General features: G+C 39.9%; 1 protein-coding gene across 1 annotated transcript in view; it reads left to right on the forward strand.

Annotated features, from left to right (window-relative positions):
* The window catches only part of prkcaa (protein kinase C, alpha, a), a 136,651-nt gene that overhangs the window by 86,562 nt on the left and 24,077 nt on the right, over window positions 1–26,012 (forward strand). The window contains exons 6-13 of the mRNA XM_080030056.1: window positions 5,072–5,228; window positions 6,174–6,308; window positions 6,466–6,559; window positions 12,389–12,529; window positions 12,673–12,846; window positions 13,866–13,957; window positions 14,298–14,360; window positions 14,608–14,746. Coding sequence (XP_079886182.1) covers window positions 5,072–5,228; window positions 6,174–6,308; window positions 6,466–6,559; window positions 12,389–12,529; window positions 12,673–12,846; window positions 13,866–13,957; window positions 14,298–14,360; window positions 14,608–14,746 — 995 coding nt within the window. The remainder of the gene's footprint in view (window positions 1–5,071; window positions 5,229–6,173; window positions 6,309–6,465; window positions 6,560–12,388; window positions 12,530–12,672; window positions 12,847–13,865; window positions 13,958–14,297; window positions 14,361–14,607; window positions 14,747–26,012) is intronic.

Genomic DNA, 26,012 nt, shown 5'->3' on the forward strand with positions numbered 1-26,012 from the left:
CTATTGAGACTACTGCTGTATTTCACAAGGCAGTCAGGATTACTGAGTAAAATCATGCCGATCAGTGGCCATCAATTTAAGATTGCCCAGTAACATATGCCTGTATCTGAAAGAAAAATAACATGTCATTTTTGGTTGGGTGTTCAGCTTGGGTTAACTCAAAGCAAGTAAACAGATATCATTTTTCAAGGGTTTTGTTTAGTTTTTAGTCGGACCATGGTTGCTGTTTAAATAAAAGGCAAGATATCTGTGAAGACTTGTATCCAAGCAACTGTTACAGCACATTCACACACCCCTGCTTCCTTTGCTCTGGTGTCTGTATTTGCATATGCATGTGATTTTATAAACTCACTTGGTTCAAGGTTCAAGGTTCAAGGTTCAAGGTATCTTTATTATCCCCGAGGGGCAATTTGTTGTACAGCCAGCAGTGTAAAAAGATGGCAAACATATAACATATAAGACAACAAATAACACAAACAGATCACATATGTACATGTGGTCATTGACCAGACTGATGGCAGCAGGCATAAATGATTTCTTCCACCGGTTAGTTCGGCAAGGTGGAAGCCTGTATCTGCGCCCTGATGGCAGCAGGGTAAACTCAGAGTACAGGGGATGGGTCGAGTCAGCCATGATTGAGCGGGCCTTCCTCAGTGACCTGACCTTATACAGGTCATTGAGGTTGCTCAATTGGGTTCCAGCAATCTTGCTGCACAGTTTAACAAGTGCCTGCAGCCGATTTTTCTGCTTTACAGAAAGTGACCCGTGCCAGCAGACAAAACAAAAAGTAAGAATAGATTCAATGAAACAAGAATAAAACATTTTCATAAAAGTGGTGTCAACATTAAAACTGCGGAGCTTCCGATAAAAGTACATACGCTGATGTGCTTTCTTGCACACAGCATCGACATGGGGCTCAAAGCTTAATTTTTCATCAATCACAGTCCCAAGGTATTTGTATTGCTGCACCACTTCAACAGGCTGATCGTTCATTAAAACAGGGGAGATGGGGGATGGAGCTTTCCTAAAATCAATCAACATCTCCTTTGTTTTTGTCACATTAATATTTAAAAAGGATGATTCACACCAATACATAAAATCGCTCACTACAGGACCGTGTTCAGGGTCGTCACCGTTGAGGAGGGACACAATAATAGAATCATCTGCAAATTTTAAAATGTGGCGCCTATCATGTCGGCTACGACATTCATTTGTGTATAAAACAAATAAAAGAGGTGAGAGGACACAGCCTTGGGGGGATCCGGTGGAGGAGAACAGAACATCTGAAAGAACGCCATTCACCCTCACCCGTTGTGACCTGACTGTTAAAAAGTCCATCAACCAACTGAGCAGGCCAGCATCAATGTTAAAAAGACTCTTCAATCTGTTTGCTAAAACATGGGGCTGGACTTGCACATGGATAACTGGAACGTTTTTTCAGGTTTTCCTTTCAACTTTATTTAATTTGACCCTTTGGCAGCAATTGTCAGCGCCACAGATAACTTGGACTGTGAATCTAAAGTCTGCAGTACAGCTGGAAGGAGTTAGGACTGCACACACATCTTGTTTGGTTTATTCCACAGTTGTTTTTTTCAACCAAAAGCTCTGTGTCAGCTAAGTTAAATTAGACGGGCTAGGGTGCCACCTACTGGTTGCAATGGTCTCTTGTCTGAAGTTAATAAATGCATCATACTACTTGCTGTAGTTTGGTCTGGCTTTGCGAGACTAATAAATGCATAACCCAATGGTAAGAGTAAACTTCAAATTTAGCCCACATGTCATTTATGTAACCCATACCATCAAGGTATTTTTGTCTTTAGATTTTTCCCCCCATCTCAGTTCAAGTTTTAGTAATTTTTCTATGATAGGGCCCCAGGAATTCTTCAGCGTATCACCTTAATTCATATACTGTATCATTTTCAAAGCTTATGTTGTTTGACATTTTTTGTAGTAATTATGGATAAAGTCACAATTATCACGCAATAGTATATGTTATTAGCAATATTCTTTCTTACCAGGATTATTATTTATTATTATGTATTATTCGGAAAAATTATATTGTATACTATATTACATCAAGCTTGACCAACGATTATATCAGGTACACAAGCACTGCCCACTGAACAATGTCCCTTTGTCGATGTGTGTAGGGCTGTTCTGTAAATGTCATTTGGGTGCTATGACTTTGCATACATACCGCCAGCATATGAAACATTCAAAACATGACCTTTATAATAGAAGAGTTCAAATATCAAGGAGGAGTTCCTCAATTCACATACAGTACATACAACACAGTCAGTGTTGATTGTCTATTGTACATTAATAGCAGTAACAGGCTGAACACTGTCAGGGTAAAATGAACATTTTCACCTGAATGCATTTGTAGATTATTATACACAAACACATACATGCAGAAAGGTTGCTTAAGATTGAATGAGTAAAGTGTAAATTCTCCGTCCACGTGAATCCTGTCGGCCTGTTGAGAGTTGACACCAAAAATTATCTGATTTACAACCTTGTATATGAGCAGCCAACTGTTGTTACTTTGACAGCCACTACACAGAGGAATACATAATGGCCATTAGGGACCATCTGCTAAAAACAGGCACAATGTGAAAATCCTTGTTGAGTTCACATTTAAAATGAACTTGTGTTCCATCTCACCTCTTTTGGCTAAATGGAAATAGATGGGAATGAAGGAGAGAAAGCAAGACTGCTACAGATTTCTCTTCTCTGCTGTGCAGTCCATAAATATTAGATTGCACTCGAGGGCAAATACAATATATACAAGTATGTGCAAAACTTTGTTTGTTGCCTGTAGACGGGCCATGCAAACTCATTGCATTGCTCAAAACCTTACCACACCTTGACTTGCTTCTGTAACTGTTGTCTGTCTCTCTTCAGAACAGTGTGTGTGTGTGTGTGTGTGTGTGTGTGTGTGTGTGTGTGTGTGTGTGTGTGTGTGTGTGTGTGTGTGTGTGTGTGTGTGTGTGTGTGTGCACTCTACGTCACTCATCAAACGTAACTCCTCGTTCACATCGCTCAACACCCAAATCCTCCACCACAGGTTGTGAAAATAAAAGCACTCAATGGGAAGGTGCATCGTGGCTCAAATGTTAAATTAGCCATCTTAATTTAAACCACTTAGTGGGAGCTTTTCTTTTGCTGTGTAGCGTGTGTGGCATCCTATTAGAAAGCGAATCATACTCTATGTGTTGACTTGGTCGGTACATTCCAGGAGTGTCTCACTCTTGCTCTCTGTGCTGATGTGCCCTTTGCAACAGTTGCTGTGTCAACTCAGCGGCGACAATCCCTCATGGATTTTGTTGATTTATCCCTCTTGATCCTATCTATACTGTATCTCATTCAGAGCATCCCAGCTAAGACAGTGGGTTAAGCATACTAGCTTATTGCCTTTCACTCCAGGTCAAAGGTCAGTTAGCATCTTTGCTACCCATAGGTTGCATTATAGTGTGACTGACAGGGCCACGTGGAGGGACTTCTGGGCTGCGTTCCATTACCCGTTCAACATGCCCTCGTTCACTTGCCCTCGGCACTTGCCCTCAGGGGAATCCCCGCCGCCATCATAAGTGTCGTTCCAATTGTCTGGAAACTGAAGTGAACTTCGTGAGATAGACCCTCGGAGGGCTGAGTGATCGAGTGAACATCCATGGTCACTCCGAGGTGGATATCACCCACAGTGCATTGTAGTTCGTCTTCTTCTTCTTCTCCTTTTATTTTCCGGTAGACTGTATGCTTTTAGGGACATTGCGGCCACCCACAGGACAAATATATATATATATATATACATATATTCCAAAAAGCCTCAATTAGCCTATACTATTTCCATAGGAACAATCCAGTGAATGTATTGTAGTTTACACATTGCTGCTATAACACCGGTGGCTTCCAATTATAGGACTATTTAAAACAAATGTTTTTGGTTGAAAGTAACAGAAATAAGAAAATACGTTGGAGCAAACAATTTACATGTGTAGGCTAAGTAACAATATATTGATAATCTGAGTTACCATTTCGAAATTCAATGTTTGTTATGCTATGGAAATGGCTTTCTGCAATATAGGCTACCTTAGCAGAATGTTATAATTCTGTATTATTTGCATTCAGAACTACCTGACGGTCCATTACGAGTACAAGGGCAAGTGGGTTCCATTTAAATCCCCCGCTCCTCCCCCGCCCACTCTCCCTCCGCGCTCCAAGTTCCCTCCGTGCGACGTATGCTGGTACGTCATACCAAGGGCTGAGGGTAAATGAACGAGGGGAAGTGCAACTACTAATGAAATGCAGCTCTGGTGTCCCTGGGGGCTGAGGTTTAGCCAAGCAAAGCAGGCAATTACCCTGTCCCAGCCGGGATGTGTTGTATGTAGGTAAACACGGTATGTGTGTAACTACGTACAAGTGGGTGTGTGTGTGTGTGCACTCTATACTGTAGCTCATGTCTGGCAGTGCTCCAATGCTCAGGGCTAATGGAGTGCTAATGTCCCTGGTGTGCCCTTGTTTACTGAACAGCTAAATACAGGAGGAGAAGAAGACAGCCTTCGCCTACTTAACCATGACACATCCTGCAATTTTGAATCAGTGTTCTCACAAAACTTTCTGCATCTGCTACCTATGTGGCTCGGCGCCACAAACAATCCTCATAGGCTGGGAGCTGCCGTTTGATCTTGAGCACCTGCAAATTACTCTATTGATGTTCACCTGTTGCCTGAAAGAAATAATCTATTTTTCCCCAGACCAAAGCAATTTGTATTACAAATGTAGAACCTGCACAGAATATTAATGGAGTCTTCAGTGTAGATAAAAGACAATACAGTATGTGTTCATTAAGCTTTTGAAACTAGGAGTATTTATTGAATCCATCGGGTAGAATAGCTAGCAGCTCACTGTGTTTTTGAGGTGTGCTGGATATGCAATGTGCCACGTGAAACCATTAACTTCATTTAGGGAGACCCAGTGGTGCAAGTTAAAAAAAATCAGTTTTACAGAGTCACATGCACGTACACAAAAATGAGGTGTAGTTAATCTGTGTCCCTATTGATCTCCCTACCAGTGACTGAAGGCATAAATCTGATCCCCATGGACCCCAACGGCCTCTCTGATCCGTATGTCAAGCTCAAGCTCATACCAGACCCCAAAAATGAGACCAAGCAGAAGACCAAAACCATCCGCGCCAACCTTAACCCCAAATGGAATGAGACTTTTCATTTGTGAGTAAATGTGTTTGCTGTGTCCTACCATAGGCCAACCTGCACTTATTATTTTCCAATGTGGCATAATGAATATCGTGAATGTAATGTCAGCAGTGCATTAAATACATAATACTACGACTTCCTCTTCTACAGCCAATAACAATAATGTTAAAGATTTGGCACTACTGACACTGATACTGCTGTTGTAACTAATGCTGTCCTAGTACTCCATGATCTGTGTCTAAACATTGTGTGTTGTTTCTCATATGTGTTTTATAGAAAAATCATATATATGAATTAGTATTATAATTGAATTTTTTTTTTCAATATTTTTATTGAAAATATGGCACAGTGCATACAAAGAAATGACAACTTGACAGCAAGTCAAAACAAATGCCATATTTCTGACTTTTCTTTTTTTACAGACATTACAGGAAGGAATAATAGTATTATAATTTTTCCCACAAAATGTACATGACAAAAAAAAAACAATATCTCCTATTAGATACAGAAATTTACCAGGCAATATAAATATTTTTAAAGTGGGAAACTGCTAGTGCTACCGTCAGTGTTCCTGTTGAAAATGTCACATTTCTTATAGTTTTTGACTTATTAACGAAAATGCATCATTCTGCTTTGAAGAAATTCATTATTCTGCCAACACTACAGCTACACTAGTGCTGTCACAGTTACAACGGCTGCTTTTCCTACGTGGACTGCTATTACTACGACTGCTACTCAGACTACTGGTGCTATCACGATTGCTACCATATATCAATTAAGTGCAGGATTTTACAAATGTATGACATCTTTTTTTTATGTTGAATGTAATTGTGACTAAAATCTGGCCTCAAATCTTGATGTAAACATCCTGTGTACCGTGTGTGTGTGTGTGTGTGTGTGTGTGCGTGTGTGTGTGTGTGTGTGTGTGTGTGTGTGTGTGTGTGTGTGTGTGTTGTATAGTAAGCTGAAGCCTACAGACAAGGACCGCAGGCTGTCTGTGGAGGTGTGGGACTGGGACCGGACCACTAGGAATGACTTCATGGGGGCCCTTTCCTTCGGCGTGTCAGAGCTCATGAAGGCTCCAGTCTCTGGCTGGTAACACCCCCCCATGTTTTTTTTCTTTTTTTAAATCAACCATCATGTATTGTTTTGAAAAGACACAGTGTGGTATTTACTAGGTTGTAGTTTCCATTTTGAAGAGCAGCAGTTATAAAACAAACACTTGTATATTTTTAACTTAAACCACTTCCAGGTATAAGTTATTGTGCCAGGAGGAGGGCGAGTACTACAACGTTCCCATCTCGGAGGAGGATGACGGGAATGAGGAGCTGAGGAAGAAATTTGAGGTGAGGACTGTGCTGAAATATTCACCCGTCATCTGTTTGTCTGTCTGTCTTGAATAAATTACTGAACTCGTCTAGAGTGTGTACAACATGGAAGCGTGTAAGCAAGATCACTGTCTGTCTTTTCATTGGTTCTGCTGCTCTTTGAGCCTCATGTGAATGCTTTTCATTTGTGTCCATGATTAGCTATCAGTGAAACGTCTCTGTTGGAAAATGCGTAAAATGTATGCTGTGTTTTATATTTTTGACAGTAAACTTGAGTCATTGTTGAATTTGAAATGGCCCTGCCTAGCTGTGTGACTAATGCCACCTGTCATACTCTGCTGTGGAAGGCTGATGACATCTTTCTTCTGACATTGTTAATCTAATTTGAATAAATACACATAACTTTGACTTCAATTCAACATAAATGGGCGAGTATTAGTGTGTACAGAGAGCCAGTTCAGCTATTCTTTACTTAAAAGCAAGCATGTGTATTAAAAGTAGGAAATCATGTTGAATGTTCATGTGACCATAGTAGACACACATGTTCAATTTAAACAGTTTGACAGCTGCAGTGTTCAAAGACCTCAGTTCTTCAGTTAACATGAGCGTTCAGTTGCTGGTGATTTTAAGCATTTTGTTCTTCAGAGGGGTTCCAGCTTGGAGGTGAATCGAAGCAGCCCACCAACAGCCTCTGATATTTATTTTTATTTTTGTCAATCTACAGTATAGTGCCATTTTCTTTAACAAAGACTTGGCTTTTTAATGGAATGCATTGAATTAGTTTTTTTGAAATCATCAGTGTCCATCATTAGCTATATGACGTTTTTCCAGACACGGTGAGATTGAAAATAAGAAATTCAAACAGAAGTTTATTAAATAAAGCAGCTTTTAGTGTGAAGTGTGAGCAAATAAACAGTTTTGCCAGCTGATATATAGCAGATCTCAGATGCTTTTGAGCTACAATTCACTTGTTAACAAGCTGTCAAAGTAAAGATCCAGTTTTTGTTGCCCTAAAACAACAGTTCCTGTGCCTAAAATGGGACTATTTTGGATGTACTGTAAATATTTGCATAGTGCTTTTCAGACTTTGTAATGATATTCAAAAAAAAGTTATGTTATGATACATTTTATGATCAAGCTTTGATTTGACAACAAACTTGTTCTCACTGCACTGTAAGCCGCGTGTTTCTCTATTCGGAACACAAGAGGCTCAGATTGTTGTTGTTCAATGATTTAGAAAGTTGGGAGATAAATGGTTAAGATAGATGTAACATGATTTTGATTATCGTTGACTTATGATCAATGCCTCTCTTCCCATTGATACTGCTCAATGAGGTCCCAACATGATTTATAGCCGAGGATTTTCTTTATCACGAGGTTTTGAAGATTCATGATGATGATGATTGTTGTCATAGCAGCTCCCAAGGAAAAGTAAAAAGGGACTTCTATGAACAGCATGGGAGTGTCTAAAATCATAATAACATAATATCCTTTCACCTCTTAAGTGCCACTCAAACGCACATACACACTCGCACACATTTTACACAATGCCGTTTAGCTGAGGTCACTTAGGAGACACGGTATCCTGCTATTTTCCTTTGTCCAATTTGCTGCATGGCTCTGCCTGCTGAGAGTGATGCAGCTCTCGTGATTGTCTTCCTCTAAGAGCCTTTTCACAGTCATTTTCATTGACATATCTGCTACACATAGAATGGAAAGGCAGGCTGTTAGAAGGGTCAAAACACATCTGTGGGGATGCATGTTATTTCTTGGTGATACATAAGCCACACCCTACTTAATGGCCTGTATTTTGAAGGCCTAATATGGCATAGCAGACACTGTACTGTCAATTAGTTAAAGTCTTACATGGATTATTCTTGTACCAACCTACGTATTGCTGGTTACTCCAAATTTTGGTTTACCCAAGTGATGAGAAGCATTCCCACTTATAACTTATAACCAATCCTTTTTGCAGACACAAAACATGTCTATTATCTGTTGGGTTATGAGATTTGGGAATTTGTTTTCTCAGACGATTATTTTAGCTGTAACTTGTAAAAAACAACTTTTTTTTTTTTTTTTACAACAAGGGAAAGGTGGAGTCAGCGATTCTGGCCAAATGCCTGTAGTCAGTGAATCTCTCCTCAGGATCCGCTACCTCTACGTACTGTGTGTGCACTGATATCAAATCCAGTGTTAATACACAGCCTAGGCTCTATAAACGGCATGTTGCTAGCTACAGTGTTCCCCTTTTGTTTACAAACAACCTTTGTATGTATTACATACCCGGTTACAGAGCCTTGGCTGTGTATTAACAATGGATTTTTTTTCAGCACACACACTGTATGGACAGGTAGTGGATTGTTCGGAGATATTCACTGATTTTTACAAAAAGTAATTTTGACAACAAGCTTTTTCCAGGATCGCTGACTCCACCTTTAAATGAAGGTAATGAAGGCTTTTGTATTTTCAAGTTTTTAGTCTACAAGTCTCGAAATGTTTCATCCGCTTTATTATATCTTTTTTGGACTGGATGTCCTCCAAAATATGCCAAGCTCTCTGTCCTCTTTCCTCCTCCTCCCCCATCCCCCCTAGCTTCCTGCTCCTTCCTGTGTGTTTGGTGACACTAACACTGTACAAGTGCTTCTTCATCATGTGTCACATTGTCATATTTAATGCAAGAGTTTCTCTCCCTCTCTCCCTCTCTCCCCCTCTCTCTTGCCCCTGCTCTCAGGACTGCCAAATTAACTTTATTCTAAAGGTAGCTCCTCCTCCTCTTCCTCTCCTCTCCTCTCCTCTCCTCTCCTCTCCTCTCCTCTCCTCTCCTCTCCTCTCCTCTCCTCTCCTCTCCTCTCCTCTCCTCTCCTCTCCTCTCCTCTCCTCTCCTCTCCTCTCCTCTCCTCTCCCTCTTTCCTTCTCTTCCTTGTCTTGTTGTGGTGACGTTGTTTCTTCACCTCTCCTCATGTTTGACCATACGTACGTGGTTCCAACCTAATGCAAAAAGATCCAATCTATTACATTTAAACACGTCTGTAGAATAAATCCAAATGAATAGAAAAAGAAACAATAAACCAAACTACAGTATGCTGCGCCAATATTTGTACAGACCTAATGGGTATTCAGTCACTGTTGCTTTTTGTACTCGTTACATCGGTGAAAACTCTCTGCATTTACCTATTGTATACTATAGGTGGAACAATGAGCCCTTGGGAAAAGGTGAATTGTGTGTCAAGTACTCAAGCATTTGTCTGTCTTCACTGCTTCCTGTTCCTCGGAGCTCCTGATAGCGTTCTGTTCACAGTTTGTGGCTTTACATTTGTCCGCATGGGTGTCTTATATGTAGGTGTATCCTGTATGCTGTACGTGTCTCGTCTGTGGAACACTACATTGAAGTATATGTCATTGTTATCACTCATCTTAAAGCCTGCTGAAGCTTTACCTCCCATGTGTCCTACTTCTACCTGTGGATATGTCATTGTAGCATTAGATCAGAATTCACATTCACTCTTTATTAATAATTGAATTGTTCACAACATAAATATTACTCACTTGGAAAATACTTAATAAAGTGAACCACTAGATGTCTGCATTGAACTGAAATAGACCTGTTGACAGAATGAGCAGTTGTGTTCCTGTGTGTGTGTGTGTGTGTGTGTGTGGGAGGGCTTAAATTGTAACAGTTTTTCCATTTTCACCCATAAATTGTCACATTGCTTCCTCTTCATACTAAATTATTATGATTTCTTCGCCTGCTGATTCTCCCTAGCATGGATTTTATTATTTACTTTCTACTACTTTTTGACAGTTAATAGAGGAAGTCACAAGAGGAATTTTAAGCTTTGAAGAGAAATGTCAGTCTTAAATGGCCTGGTCTAGAGGCTGAAGAAGAACACTATTTTAGAAATATAGAATGGCTACCGCATCTCATTCAAATTCTGTGTGCTTGTCTGTTTGTATGAGCTGGACTCCTTGGATGACCCCACAACTATCTGCGTATATACAAAGTGTCTTGGTTGAGTCAGCTGTTGTGGCTCAAGTGTATTAAGTGAGTGTGCCCATTTGGCTTCCTTCTCCCCTGTGGTTTCAGGAAAAAGCACATAAGGAAGACGCTGATCGGGTGCGGAAGGAAGTAAGGCTGCTGTTTGGCCCGCTCAGCTCGTCCAGGCTCTTTTCATTAGCTTAAAGCTTACAGGTGTGCTGTGATCTGCTGCGGTGTGCTCTGCTTTTTTTTTTTTTTTTCGGCTGCACTTCTGCGTTAAGAGCAGACCATAGTAGACGCCATTAACAAAACTAAAGCGGTTCAGCATTGGTTTTGCCAAGTGAATTTTTTTTAATTTGTATTCAGAATGGTGTGTGTAAAATAGTGTGAATGGTTTTTCAATGAATGCATAAGGGATTCCTGGAGGGGAAATTGTCAAGTTGGTTAAAGACCAATTTTTTTCGCTTGCAATTCATTTTGTCAGCAGATATCTAAAGGGAAAAAAACCCTTCTCCACCGTTTTCAAGTTGGTCTTCAGAGATTTCATTCATACCATATTTTAGCTATGAACGTGCAGCGGGTTTACATTGCTCCAAAGCCAGGGTTATGACTTTCGCTCTTGGAATAGCATCCTTCTTTGCTAGGGAGCAGTAAAGATATTAGACACCTTAATGTTGATTTGTTGTATAGTCCTAACTAAACACTGACCCGCTATGTAGCATGTGGTTGTAGAGTGCACCTATGATGTCAGGGTTTGAGCATGAGTTTGGATCTGTGTTGAGTGTGAATACTGGAGATTGTCAATCTTGGTTGTGCTTTTGTGCAGAGAGACTTGAAAAGTATATCAAATAATATCGTATTTGATTGTTGTTTAGCCACAATGTTGTGTGTTTTTTCAGCAAAATGTCGTTTTTTGCAAAGTCGCTTTCTAGCAAGCTTCTGTGAGCATCTTGCCGTATACTGGGAGATTAAGCATGAATTTGGCATGAAGGATGAAAGAGAATCTTGCACTTACAGGTGAAAATGAGAGAGACTTGTCTGGTGTATACTCCTCATCATCACTCTATAGCTGGGCAACTTTTTCCGAAGGGAGAAAATCATCAGTGCCTCTGTAAAGGTTGATATCAACAATTGAAATTGTGTTTAAGACTTTGCCTTTATCACACAAATAGTGTATATTCCAGCAGCAAAAAAATATGCAATTCTCATAATAACTTTGAGGCTGTTTTTGTTTGGCTCTGGGTCACAGATTCTGCTATTTATTGTTCAATAATGTGTCTAGATGAAATGAAGAAATGCAAAAGTATCCTCTTCTTTGCCAGACTTCTGTACTCCTATTCGATTGTTTTACCCGTTTGTACGAAGCCATCTATGTGTGCATCTGCTCTACAACTCATTCAAGTCAGTCTCATTCCACTCCATTCATTTTGAATTTTGCTCAATAAATCAGTGTAACAGGGCTGTGAGTGAGCGAATGAGCAGTATGAGTGTGTGAGTAAAATATGTTATTTTATTTATTTTATTTTTTAAAGAAATTCAAATCACGTGAATATTTATGTTTTTGGTTGTTGTAAAACAACAAACAGGTACATTTCATGTGTGGGTCTGGGATTGTTTCTCAAACGTCACTTTGAGATGAATCCACCACAAAAAATCCCTTGTCTTAGTTCACCATTGGTGCAGAATTAATTTAAATTCAGTTAATGCGTGTAATAACCTTTTAATAAAGCCTTACATTTTAAGAATTCATGAACTAGTTACCTTGTCCGAACCACACTGTGCAGCTTTATTACAGTGTGTTGTGTGTTTATTGCTCAAAGTGCATTTTGAACTGTTTATCTTATCACCTTTTTGTTCCCTGCTTGCAGGAAGCCCAGCTAGGGCCGGGTAAGAAGGCAGCCACCGAGACAGACAATAGCCACTTCCAATTGCCTTCCAACAGCCTGGACCAGGTCAAACTCAGCGACTTCGCTTTCCTGGCTGTGTTGGGCAAAGGCAGCTTTGGCAAGGTGAGGGAAGCCTCCGAGATCAGCTCAAAAAATAAAATAAAATAAAAAATCAAAACAGAGCTCTTGAGTGTCACCTCTAAGACAGCGTGACATCTGAAATGAGGGCTCTACTTGGAAATGATCTTTTGAGTGTCTCTCTGCAGGTCATGCTGGCAGAGATGAAGACCACTGACGAGCTGTACGCCATCAAGATCCTGAAGAAAGACGTGGTGATCCAGGATGATGATGTGGAGTGTACCATGGTGGAGAAGAGAGTCCTGGCCCAGCAGGACAAGCCGCCCTTCCTCACACATCTCCACTCCTGCTTCCAGACTGTGGTAGGTACACAATGCACCTGGACACATGTCAGGACAAGTCACCACCACAGGTCAGGTCAGATGAATTCACAAAGGGGGCCTTTTAGCCAAACAGCCTAGTCATGCACATGTTGCAGAGAGCAGTAGAGGGTGTGTATGACAAGTACAGTTAAAAAAGAGTAAGGGAAACAAACAAACCCTAATTAGAAGGCAGAATGTTTGTGTGTGAGTGTGTGTGGGTCTGTGAATGTGCGCATGTGTGTATTGACTATGAGTCACGCCATTACAAGACCACACAACCTGAGAGAGCAGATGTTGTATGAGCGAGGACTCTCAAATATACATTACCTGTACACACACTCAAAGTTTTGAGCACACATACAGTTAAACCCCCCCTCCCTCCCAACACATACACACACATACACACACACACACACACACACACACACACACACACACACACACACACACACACACACACACACACACACACACACACACACACACACAAATGACATGCCAACGATTGTGTTATGCACATACACACGCACGCAACCACACTGGATGCCAAATGAACCCTTATCAGCAGTAAGATATCTCACAAAACCTAAGCTGAACAGTAGATTGGAGCTGCTGCTATGTGGTATGGGGTTGAACACAACCTGTCATCGGCAGTAAGGGACCAGCACTCTTAGAAAAAGAGAATACTTACTGACAGATATCTGAGTTGAGTCTTTTCTATTTTTTCCCCATGAAGCGCTTAGTTGTGGGCATTTTAGGTCACCTTGTCATGGAAAGTCTAGCAGGAACGATTGACCGATTCCGACAGCAAGGTTAGGGGAGGCTGGAATACTTACTCATTTATTTTGCTTTATAGTCCTGTCAATTGATAGAAATGTTGTGTAATTTCACAGTTTGTTGAGGAATGTTGCCGTTTTATGTGCAAGATAACAATGCATGTTGTTTTCTCTCCCTACCCTCTTCATGCCCCATCGATCCCTTACTCATCCGTTCTATTACCTTTGTCATCATGAACACAGGACCGGCTGTACTTTGTCATGGAGTATGTGAATGGAGGAGACCTAATGTACCATATCCAACAAGTTGGCAAGTTCAAGGAACCTCAGGCAGTGTAAGTCATGTCAATTTATTAGCAACTGGTGTTATCTCAAATCCTTTTCTATTGTCCATTATCTTAAACTCAAGCCTGTTTTAAGTTAAGATAGTTGTTATTTTAGCGTTGTAGAAATCTTTACTAGGTGTTGCTAAACTCAAAACTTCTTTCTTTACACATGTTGGATTATTACTGCAGCACTATAGTTACCATCGTTACAATGACTTTCCTGTGATTTTTTTTTTACATACGTAATGGAATTATTTCTTGAATACATAAAGCTTTCTTAAAGTATTTTGCATGTAATGGTGAAGTGTCCTGTTTACTTCAGTCTGCAAATGTGTGGTTGTCATTGCAGGTTCTATGCAGCAGAGATCGCTGTTGGTCTCTTCTTTCTGCACCTCAAGGGAGTCATCTACAGGTTAGCTTCAGTGGCTGCATTTGAAAATATAATCACACATTTTGTCATAATATAAATGTGACAATGTCTGTTTCTCTGTCAAGGATATCATGCAAATATTGTGTAAAATGTCATCCCATAGGGAAAGCTCAAGCATCATCAGCAACAGGAGTTTGTTTGGAATTGATATTATAAGAATTTAGAAGTACTCCGGATTGGTAGTGAAAGCCACCTGCTGAAACTAATGTTTGCCTGTGTGCTTTCTAAGGGATCTGAAGTTGGACAATGTGATGCTGGATGCTGAAGGGCACATTAAGATCGCTGACTTTGGCATGTGCAAAGAGAACATGCTAGAAGGAGTGACCACGCGCACCTTCTGCGGCACTCCAGACTACATAGCCCCAGAGGTAAGGCTGGACAATGGGAGATGCGTGTGTGAGTGTTTACATGTATGTGTGTGTACGCATGCATGAGGTAATTTATGTCACTGTCTGGTTTCGGCCTGTGTCACCCTTGTGCTCCAGATTAAGGTCAATGCCTCAGGACAGTTACATACACAAACACACACACACACACACACACACACACACACACACACACACACACACACACACACACACACACACACACACACACACACACACACACACACACACACACACACGCACACACACAAACCCTCTCTCATGATGTAAGCAGACAGAAGCGACGTGTGTCCGCAGGCAAGTCCAAACTTAACCCAAACTTACAAGCTGGGGTCTCTGTGTCCAAAAGGGTTTTTTCGTGAGCTCGATTTTTCCTTTTTCAGAATGTTGTTTTTCATCCACGTTTCTATGATAATTTAATTCAAGAAAAAACTTTCTTGACCTGAATATTTCACCTTGTTATTTCTGATCATGATTATGATCATTGTGCAGGATAGAGAGCATTTTTAGCTTGGTGTTAGTCCTGGTTGACATTGACAGTTTGCACATTTTGAAAATCATCTCACGGCGACAGAAGTTCCTTACCGGTGGGCATTTTCCTTTCTCAACATTTTCTAATATCACAGTAGCTGCAAAGGTCGATCCATGGAGCGTAAAATGTCAGTCCTGCACATGCAAATGCAGCATTTATACTGTGTGTCTATCTATCAACATTTTTTGTGCCCCTTGTTTAAAAAAAATGTAATGACCGTTCAGCAACACATGTAGAGACAGTGTAGCTATCAGTCTGACTGGACCCACTCCTAGTGAATGGGGAGTGACCTATTATTTACTATCTATGGGAGTGACACTGCCCTCATGCAGTGCAAGAGATGCAGATGAGATCCAGTTGACTGACTGGATGGTTGACGTGCCCACTGATGACTCAATTTAGATATGCTAAAACTTTTATATACTGTCAGATACAGTTTATGCTTGTCTTGGTTTTCTGCATTGTTTTGATTGGTTTAACACTGACCAAGCTGTTGTCTTGTTGGAACAAGCAATTTTCTGTTAAGTAAACCATCTCAGGATGACAGGAACTGCCTTACTCAATGAGGTGCAAAACAAAAGCATTGCCTGTGATCCAGGGGAGCTTGAAACCAGGACTAAATTTCCTAAATTCAATGCTTAATTTCTTCCTGTTTCCTTTTATCAGTCCCTTTTAATTTTCCCAATATAGTAACAAAAAAAGCCAGTTAGCTTGTATGTATTGGTGGGCTGGGTAATTGTAATTAATCTCTCTGAAACCCCCTCTGACAGACTGGGAGGTTATTTCCCCCACACAGACGCAGGGTGAACATGTTGTGACCGTTCAGAGTCAGACTGACACTAACGCGTGGTCCAGGGATGACACAGCAGGGATCAGAGCGGCTACTGTTTCCATAGCACTGTGAGAGCCTCTGCACACATTTAATGTCATACATTTTATGCCCAGTCACACACACACACACACACACACACACACACACACACACACACACACACACACACACACACACACACACACGGCATAATCACATGCTGTCATGTCACACATGGCAGCATCACATGCACAAAATTCTGTAGATATTTATCTGTATGCATTCATGCTTTCAATAGACACTCAAACCCGACTATGCACAAAAACGCTCGAAACACTGTAGGTCAAGGCTGACCTTAAAGAATGGTCTCAGTCACAGTGGTGACATTTTCAAAGATGATCGAGGAAAAGTGCTCCTCAAATTGCATGTGACAGAAGGATCAACTTCATGCCACTTTGCTGTGAAACTTCACAGGTTGGACACACTCTTTACACGATTAACACGCCTTGCTCTTCAAGTATGTCTCCAATGACTGAACATGTTTTTAAGTCTAAACACATAAGCTGTCTGTAGCAGCTACATAGAACAATATTTTGTCCTACATTGATAAGTGATGTCATGCCTTTGTCCTACATAAGCTAGTGTTTAACTGATTCATCCTGAAGTTGCATGTGAATGAGTGATTTCTCATAGTGATCACATCAATTAGGAACAACTATCTTTGCAGATTTAGTCATCGGCTATTGGTCGATCTCTGATATTTAAAAGTCATCAAAAATCACACAGTTGGTGTTCAGACATTAAGGCTTTAATTTAAGCACTGCTCTCCATCATTCTGATTGGACATGTTTGGCTTTCATCATGTAGGTAAGGGCTTAATGCTTAGGGAACATAATTGTTTTTTATTATTTAGTTGCAGCAGCCATAGTTTCCGAAGAGGAGAAAACCTGCAATATGGTCACCAGAGGTGTCTATTCACAGAGGCGGTGTGGTACACACTTCTCAAACTTAACTGAGTTGGTTGGTTTGTTATTTCACACCTCTTATTTCTCACACACACCTGCCCACATGCTCCCCACTGTATCAGTGAGTACATTTCTATGTAGCATTGGGTCCCCTGGGTGTGAGAACACATGTGACTGAATGTAATAGTGTTCCAGCTGCTGATGACACACACCCAAACACGCACACACGATGGCATACACACACACACACACACACACACACTGTTTACTTTGACCTATATAGCCAGTCATTGGTAGCTCCTGTCTGGCAGGATTGCTAACACTAATGTGAATTTACACCTCAATGACTGTGAGACAAAGAAATAACAGAAGACAGAGAGAGAGATAGAGGGATAGAGAGCAAAGGAAGAGAAGAGAAGGGTGACAAAGATGCATGAACTGAGTAACTGAGGAAAATATTATTGAGCTGACTGACACGGGCCATTTCCCTCTATGCCCTAGTTGGTCCCCACATTAGAAGGCATGGGTGTCAACTTCCCTGCTCAATCCTCTGTAGGCTGAAACAGGACTTGGGGTGTTTGCAGTGTCAGCATAATATATATTATTATACTATTGCTGAGCTGGTGTTCTTCCTTAAAGTGTTAGTATTGCTAGTCTAATATGTCGTATTTTACTTTCACAACCAGTATTGATATTTAAAATAGTTGGTTTGTCCAGGAAATAATTATTCTCTGTGTGATCTTTTTATCTGCTTTAATAAAGGCAAAGCTTTTATGTTCAACTAAATATTAACGTACTAAATTGTTCTTACATTGTTATAATGAGAGCCAAATGTTTAGCCTGATGTGCTTTGACAATGCATGATTCAAGGTTGTTTAACAAGCAGAGACGTGGTTATATGTTTTGTTGTTTCTGAATTATGACCGTGCCTGTTCTTTAATGCTAAATAAAAAGTTTTGAGGACGAGGAACAGCAGCACTGAGTCATGGGGCCCTCATGCTTTTTGCAGTGGCAGCTCCAATTTTAAACTCTTCGCCAATTACTGAGCATTTAAAAACAGAGTTTTCAGAGCAGAGCAATTAGTAGTTTCACAAAATCACTTCAGCCTCGTTTGGAAGAGTGAGCGAGAAGTAGTGAGAGAAATTCAGCGGGGAAGAGACAGGTCAAAAAAAGATAGTGTGAAGGAAAGTTCACGTGAGTCAAAAATTTCAGTGAGCATCCCGCAAACAAGATGGCAGGCATGACAAACTTGTTGGATGGCAGTTCACTTCTCTACCAGATTATGAAAGTCTCATTAGTTAATGTCAGTATGCTAGTGATAATAGTGACACAATGTATGTTAAACATGCTATGCTGTGTTCTGTTTCTCTGGAGGGAGCTTTCCCAAGTTTTAGGGAAAAAACCCGACAATATAATCAGGGATATCTCAGATAAAAATGGCTGTGTTACAAACTGTGCATCTGGACCTTGAAAGACATGTGTGTGCATCATGCTGATCTAATTAAAGACGCTACCAAGTTGCATTATGGGTTTTTTAGGCAGTGCAGCACATGTTCTCCCCCTCCATTCTAAATTGCAGGAGTTCTCCGTTAAGTCACACAATTCATCTTGTAAAACGCTGCTGTTCATCTTCAGTGCTACTTGCAGTGTGGGACGCTCACATAAACCCCAAGGCAGCTCATTACAGTCATATCCTCATTGAATGAAACCAACCACAGCACAGTCCTGAGCAAGGCTTTCAAAAATAGACAACTAAAGCATGGTCTGATGCACTTTTGTATCTGCTCCATAGAGCAAACATTCCACAAAAGGATCTGATGACAACAGTAGCAGATATTCACTTAGCAACCCATAACTGTGTTGGCTATGAGGGCAGTCCTGTACTGTAGTCTCGTACCACACCGACTTTTATCTTTTTCTGTATGGAGGAAGAGGAATGAGGAAGCAGTAGTTGGTACTGCTTTGTGTGTGTGTGTTGTGAGGAGAGTAGCCTTTTATAGCTAGCAGTCTGTAACTGTCATGTAGCACTAGGCCCAATGGGAGAGAAATGTTTGCAGCAATGCACACGTAAACAACACACATATACACACAGAAATACACTCACATAAGCAGACTGTTCAAACCACAATTGCATGTAAATATAAATGATACAATGACTCCTCTTTTTATTACTCCCTCTTTCACCACACACAAACACACATACAGTATGTATTAGCAGTGAGTAATTGGAGCTCCACTGGCCAGAGGCATTCATACTATATAGTTAAGAATAAAACAGGATGAGAGCAGGGAATGTCAGGCACAGGTCACGCTTGTCTGTTTCATTCACTTGCTACCTGGCCGATGGAAAAAACACTCTTTGTATTAATCAGCCTCAAGCTAATAGCACATGTACATAAAACACATCTGTTCATATAGATGCTTAGAAAGCTGAAGATACTGTATTGCTTTAACATGCTGGTTCAAAGCACAAGAGTCAACGTGCCGGAAACTGTAAAATGTCCACTGGTGTTATGGCAGACAGACGATGGGTGGCAAGGACAGCGGACACAGCAGACGTCAGACTAGCGCAGCTCTGTGCACGATGGCCTGAAACTGATCTAAACAGTTGCTTGTGCCAGAACCCTATTTGTCCTTTCCTGACGTTTTTTTTTTTTTTTTGCCTTCTCTTCTCTTTCCTTTTTAGCCACACACACACACACTGACTCTGTATCTCCAACAATCTTCTGACTTTTAAGCCTCTCTTTCCTTCTTTAATTTCTCCACAGCAAGTATTGCGAGCTGAGAGTAAAAAAAAAAAAGGATTTTGACAGTGAGACAATAATATGAGATACATAAATTAATAGAATTCAATTTCTGGAATCTTTACAAATGTTTAACTTTGGGAAAATCTCTTTCATGTATCGCTGTTATCACTGGTCCCCATCCATCCTGTATTAAAAAAAGAAAAGAAAAAAAAAACTGCAGGTGAAATTAAGTAAGGAAATCATAAGACTTTAAACATTTCTGTAAAATTCATGGAAATCTATGACATTTAAAAAAAATTCTGAACCACAAAGGGGGTGTGTTTACCGTCCAATCGATCAACCAACATTGCCATCCCTACAGCTAACATGCTAGCATCAGAAAGTAGCAATTACAGACATATTGCATTGCCCTTACATACTCTGCAGCATATCTCATGCCAACTGAGAACCATTTGTTGCTTTTATTGTGAAATTCCTCAATTTCTCTCTGCCCCTTTCTATTTAATTTGTATGCATTTGTTTCCATATGACATTGATTTAGAGACCTATAATTTGGCACGCCTGTGCAGCACTTTTTGTTGATCTGTCAAAAGCTTTTGATACTTTAGATCACCATTTGCTTTTAGAGAGGCTGCATGAAATTGGTTTTGATTATTCTACATGTAGCTGGTTTAGGGACTATCTCTCTGATAGACAGCAGTCAGTTAAGCTGGGAAGCTACCAAACTGAGTTTTTAACAGTCACAAATGGTGTTCCGCAGGGCTCAATTTTAGGTCCAGTCCTATTCACAATTTACATCAATAACATTGTTTCATCACTACAAAACTGCCATGCCCATTTGTATGCTGACGACACTGTACTGTATTGCATTTCTGATTCAGTGCAACAATCTGTTCAGAACCTACAGAGCTCTTTTAACACCCTGCAGAACTGTCTAGTGGATCTCAGGCTTGTCCTTAATATAGAAAAAACAAAATATATGTGCTTTTCCAGAGCAAGAATTACACATTTTAATGATCTTATTATTCACACAAATAATGGATCTCATATTGAAAGAGTCACTGAATATAAATATCTTGGCATCTGGATAGATGAAAAACTCTCTTTTACATTTCACATAAAAAATCTTGTCTGTCGTCTCCGACAAAAGATTGGCTATTTTTATAGGAATAAAGCCACCTTCCCGTTGTTCAGTAGGAAAAGGATTATTGAGGCAGTTTTTATGTCTGTCCTTGATTACGGTGATGTGGTTTATCGGCATGCATCTCGTTCATGCCTTAAACTCCTAGACTCTGTATTTCACTCTGCTTTGAGATTCATTACAGGAGATGCTTATGATACACACCATTGTGTTTTATATGAAAAGGTTGGGTGGTCCTCCCTTAAGGAGAGACGTGATGCACATTGGCATATTTTTATATATAAAGCTCTGACTGGAAAGCTACCACTATATTTGACAGAAATGCTGCTTATTTCAGATGGGCTTTATCAAACCCGCTCAACTGACATGCTCATGTTATATGTCCCCTATGCCCGGTCTGAGCTTGGTAAAACCGCTTTTAGCCATAGTGCCCCTGACTCCTGGAACAGCCTACAACATACAATTAAAATAAATACACTCATAACTGTTAACCAATTTAAAATTATTATTTTGAATCAGCCCCTCTACACTTGTAACTGTTTTAATTAGGCTATTATGTCTCTCATTCAATTGATCTGAATGTTTTAAATTGTTGTTGTCTGTGTGTGTGTGTGTGTGTGTGTAAACTTGTTATGTATTCTCATTGTATATTGTGTATATGTACAAACTCGACGTCATTGTAAAAGAGGGTCACCCCTCAATTGATCTTTCGAGGTTAAATAAAGGAAAATGAAATGAAGCTAGCATTGACTGCCATTTGCACACTGAAGAGGGGCGTCTGGCCCAAATCCCTTATTGCACATTAGAGAGACTGTGAGGTCAATTCTTAGTAACAACAAATGTGCCACATTACTGTTGTTGCTCTGGCCAGCATTTGCTTTTTTCACCCTGTCATTGAAAAAAAAGTTTACTCCTACAGCAGAGTATTAAACAACGTAGTTTCTGTATTCAGTGTAGGCTACTAGGATAAGAAATTATAATTTCTCATATGAAATATCTCTTCAGTTGCATTGTAAATCTTTTGTGAGTGCAAATACCTGAATTCAGGTCAGCCTGAAAGTCAACATGATTCCTTCAGGAAGCAGGATTCAAACAGGCAAGCTCAGGGATTTCACCCGGAGGTGCCCCTCACCGTGGAGTCTTTGACCATTCAACTAATTAAAAACATTGAGGCAAGATGAGGAAAGAAGGCTATTCCCTTCTGTAACTTCCCGCCTTCTTACCAAAGAGCTAAGGTCAGTCCAGGATTAAGGCTTAGCTCTTCTCACCTTCTTGGTGCCCCATGTTCGCTTTCATGCAAAGGGTTCAGGATGTTGAGCCTTTAACACCTTTTCTCATGCATGTGTTCAATATTTTACCATTACGCTGTCGCTCTGGATTGTAGTCTCATTGCTATTCTGTTTCATGTTGATATAATCTGTAGGAGTTTACACACAAACACACACTCAACAATACCTTATCTGCATGTTAAACAGATCTGCACAGTTGTCATGACTTTTCCGTTTTGTTAGGGTTAATTAACCCATTGATGACTATGGCAATCTAGGATGCATGTCCTTAATGCCTGAGGGTTTTCTGAAAAAATAGTATGAATTGTAAAGTCTACCAAAACCTTAATATCTAAGCCTGTGTAGCACATAGAAACACGAAATAAAATACATTTAAAAGTTAAGGTTCACAGGTTTTATTTAAACATGCTCCCTTAGCGCTTACAAACCAACACATTTTTCTAAAAATCGTCAAAATTAGATGGGGGAGAAAAAAAAGATAGACAGATATAGGAAGGAGAAGATAGCTTTATTTTATTATTTAGTTCAATTATCACTGGCACCATAAATCCGACTTCCCAGTACAACTGGAACGCAGACTGACTCCTGCTGTCGGGAGCCGATCAGCTGGTCCAAACGGCTGTATACCACGGAGATGAAAACGAAACTGAAACTTAACTATCGCCTGGCTGGGCTGAATTTGAGTTGGAGCAGCAAAATATAGCCTAAATTCATAAATATTGTTAATAAATAGATGCAATGTGTTGTGTGATTTTCGTCAGTAGCCTATAGTAGACCTTGATTCTGCGCTCCGAACGCCACTAACTGTGCTGTAATACACTATCACTGACACAGCTGGCGTATTTTTATTATTATTATTTATTTATTATTTTTTTGATTTTCGGCAAACCACAAATTATTTGGGTGGTCACGTGGTCTTAAAAAATCAACAAAACCCACCTCATGTGTATTTGAACCAATGACGGTGCATTCTATGTTGCGCATGCCATGAAAATTAGACAGGAGATTCAATGTGGCAGCAGCAGCCGTCATCAATGGGTTAAAGCACTGATGGAAAACGGTTGCTTGACTGCTTTTATACTATAATTTATTGGACATTTGCTGACATTTGCATTATTTGTTGGAGATTATGATACAACGACGCACACAGTGCACTGTTTTCTGAGATTCAATTGAGAATCGAGATGATCGTAAAAGTTACTATCTTTGTGGAAACATTAAATACTAGCTTTAGATTGATTAATGTGATCTTATTCTCAATCTAAACTATAATATACATGTATGGATTACAGATTCAATGTTAATTGCTCAGTCTAAACAGACCAAAAATAGGCTGAACTGGTTTATGCAGTGATTGCAGTTGAAATCTATAAAAGAGCATAATGTAATGTAAATGTAATACATATGATTATGCTTTATTTGAGCAATAATCTTGCAAAAGTGCAATAGTAAAGTTACAGCTTATTATTGGGCACATCACTCGGCATATTGTAAAGCAGAATACCAGTAAAGGTGCAGAGGTTGCGATTGCTGTCTGACCAGACCCAGGACCTGGCTTCCATATGCACATCAACCTGGTCCCCTTTCTGCAGTTGAAGCACTGCCCCATTGGCGCCGTTATCAGTGACGTCAGAGGACGATGCGTGTTCAGCGCTGCCCACAACCACTTCACCGTTTTTGTACAAGACCAAAAAGCCTGGGTGTCCTCCATTAGAATGAGAGTAGAAGGTGAAGTGGTAAACTCCGCTGACTGGAGCTGTAAAGACACCTGAAACAGAAGGTTGGAGAAGAAACAGGAAGATGAGTTATATGAGATCTGAGGGCTATTTGATGTTATTAAAAGTAATTCAAATAGTCGATAAATGACATAATGAGAGCTTTTGCCTCTTCCTTTATGACTAACCAAAAAGCGTGAAAAACGGGAGAAGCAGTAATTATTCCAATGATTCGACAAACAGGTTCCTGCAATTCATTACCTGTTGAGGGATCATAGCTGTCCCCAATGTTGGTGATGACTTTCTTGTAGACAAGTGTAGTCTCTGTGTCAAATGGCCCAATGTGCATTTGGTTCTCCTCCAGTGCAACTGAGAAGGCTACTTTATCTGTCAAAGAACAAAAACAAACAAAACACAATACAGAATGCTGAAAAAGTGTTTGTTTATCTAAACTTCACTAACTAGTGTATTGATGTAGCTGTTTTATTGTTTTGTCTTAAATGTTAAAATAGACTTACACAGAATAAGAAGACATCCTTTTTTATTAAACTTTATCCTTGCCAATGTTGATATATAAACATATTTACCTTCAGTCATTGATGTATTCATCTCTTCTACAGCTGCAGCTGTTTGGTCAACCTTTTTCTTCAACTCCTCTTGCAAAATTTCATTTGCTTCCAATTTGTCTTGCAATTCTATAATGAAAGTATGCATCGTATTAAATATGATAAATATTTTCTGAAGTCAGAAGCATAACAAGAATCCTGAATAATATAAAATGGGACTGTAAACCTTCAAAAGCGACTTAATCATTTCAAGCCTCTACAGATGCTTTTACACAGTGGATCTGCACTGATACAGACAGTGAATATCATGCTTGCCTTGATTAGCCCCTTTAATTGCCTCCATCTCAGCCTCTGTTTTCTCCAGTTTTGAATCAATCCCCTGGCCCATAGTTTCTGCTGCATTCAGTCTAGCATTCAACTCTGAGGGATTTGTGGGAAAGATTGATTACAATATATACATTATTGATAAACAGTAAACTATTAATATTATGGTAGTAGATGAATGTTTAAATAAATGATGGTAGTGCACATACATTTTCTATCATTACTTTTGTACTTTGATTTATTTTCTCCAGTTCCTACACTTTTCCATCAATACAATAATCTCTACGTGTGTTTATGCACCTTTAACGTCCCTCTGTAATTCGGCCACCGGGGTTCTTTGGGTCTCTGCTTGCACATCAGTAGCATTCAGTCTGGCCTCCAAGTCTGGTTACATTAAGGTATAAAATCCAAAATCATCAACCACATAGACGTCTTGTAAAATTGAATATACCCTTCAAAAAGCTAAAAGAAAAAACAAACAGTTTACAATATCTTAAGCCAATGTGGTAAAAATGCAGTATTTGTTTTTACCTCGATCAGCAGTCTGCAGAGCCCTCACATCGGTGTCAACGTCTCCAAACTTATTTCCCAGCGCTGTCAGTTTGATGTTCAGCTCTATTTGTTAAAACATAAGTACTGCATGATTCTCAATTTAGCCAACTATAAATCCTGAAGTGAAGTGAGATGAGCCGAGAGAGTGAGAAGAAATCTACTTTACTTGGTGTTAATAATTGACTGGTTTGTTGCATTACCTTTAGTTTCCCTCTGTAGTTGATCCACTCGCGTGTTCTGTCCCTCCAAATCACTCGCGTTCAGCCTGGCCTCCAGTACTGCTCAAAGAGGGTGGAAAAAAGACTAGAATCATTAGAATAAACCATCATGAAAGCAAAGGGACAAACAAATAAGAAAAGGAATGAAACATTGCATGTAGTAAATGACATCTCATATGCAGTACAGGGTTCTGTTAAAGTGTGAGGAATTTATTTAGTCAGGTTTGTTAGGTTCTTTTATATTTATTCTTTATAGGTCAAGTGCTCACTTTTTCTGCATTTAGTGGAAGTCATGTATTGTCTTCTTAACTTTGAATATGAATGGACACTTTATTCCGGACTCAACGTTCCATATAAAAAGACAATTCAAATACATGACAACACAAAT

The sequence above is a fragment of the Ammodytes marinus genome (genome assembly GCF_949987685.1).
Source record: "Ammodytes marinus genome assembly, chromosome: 6".
NCBI classification, from domain to species: domain Eukaryota; kingdom Metazoa; phylum Chordata; class Actinopteri; order Uranoscopiformes; family Ammodytidae; genus Ammodytes; species Ammodytes marinus.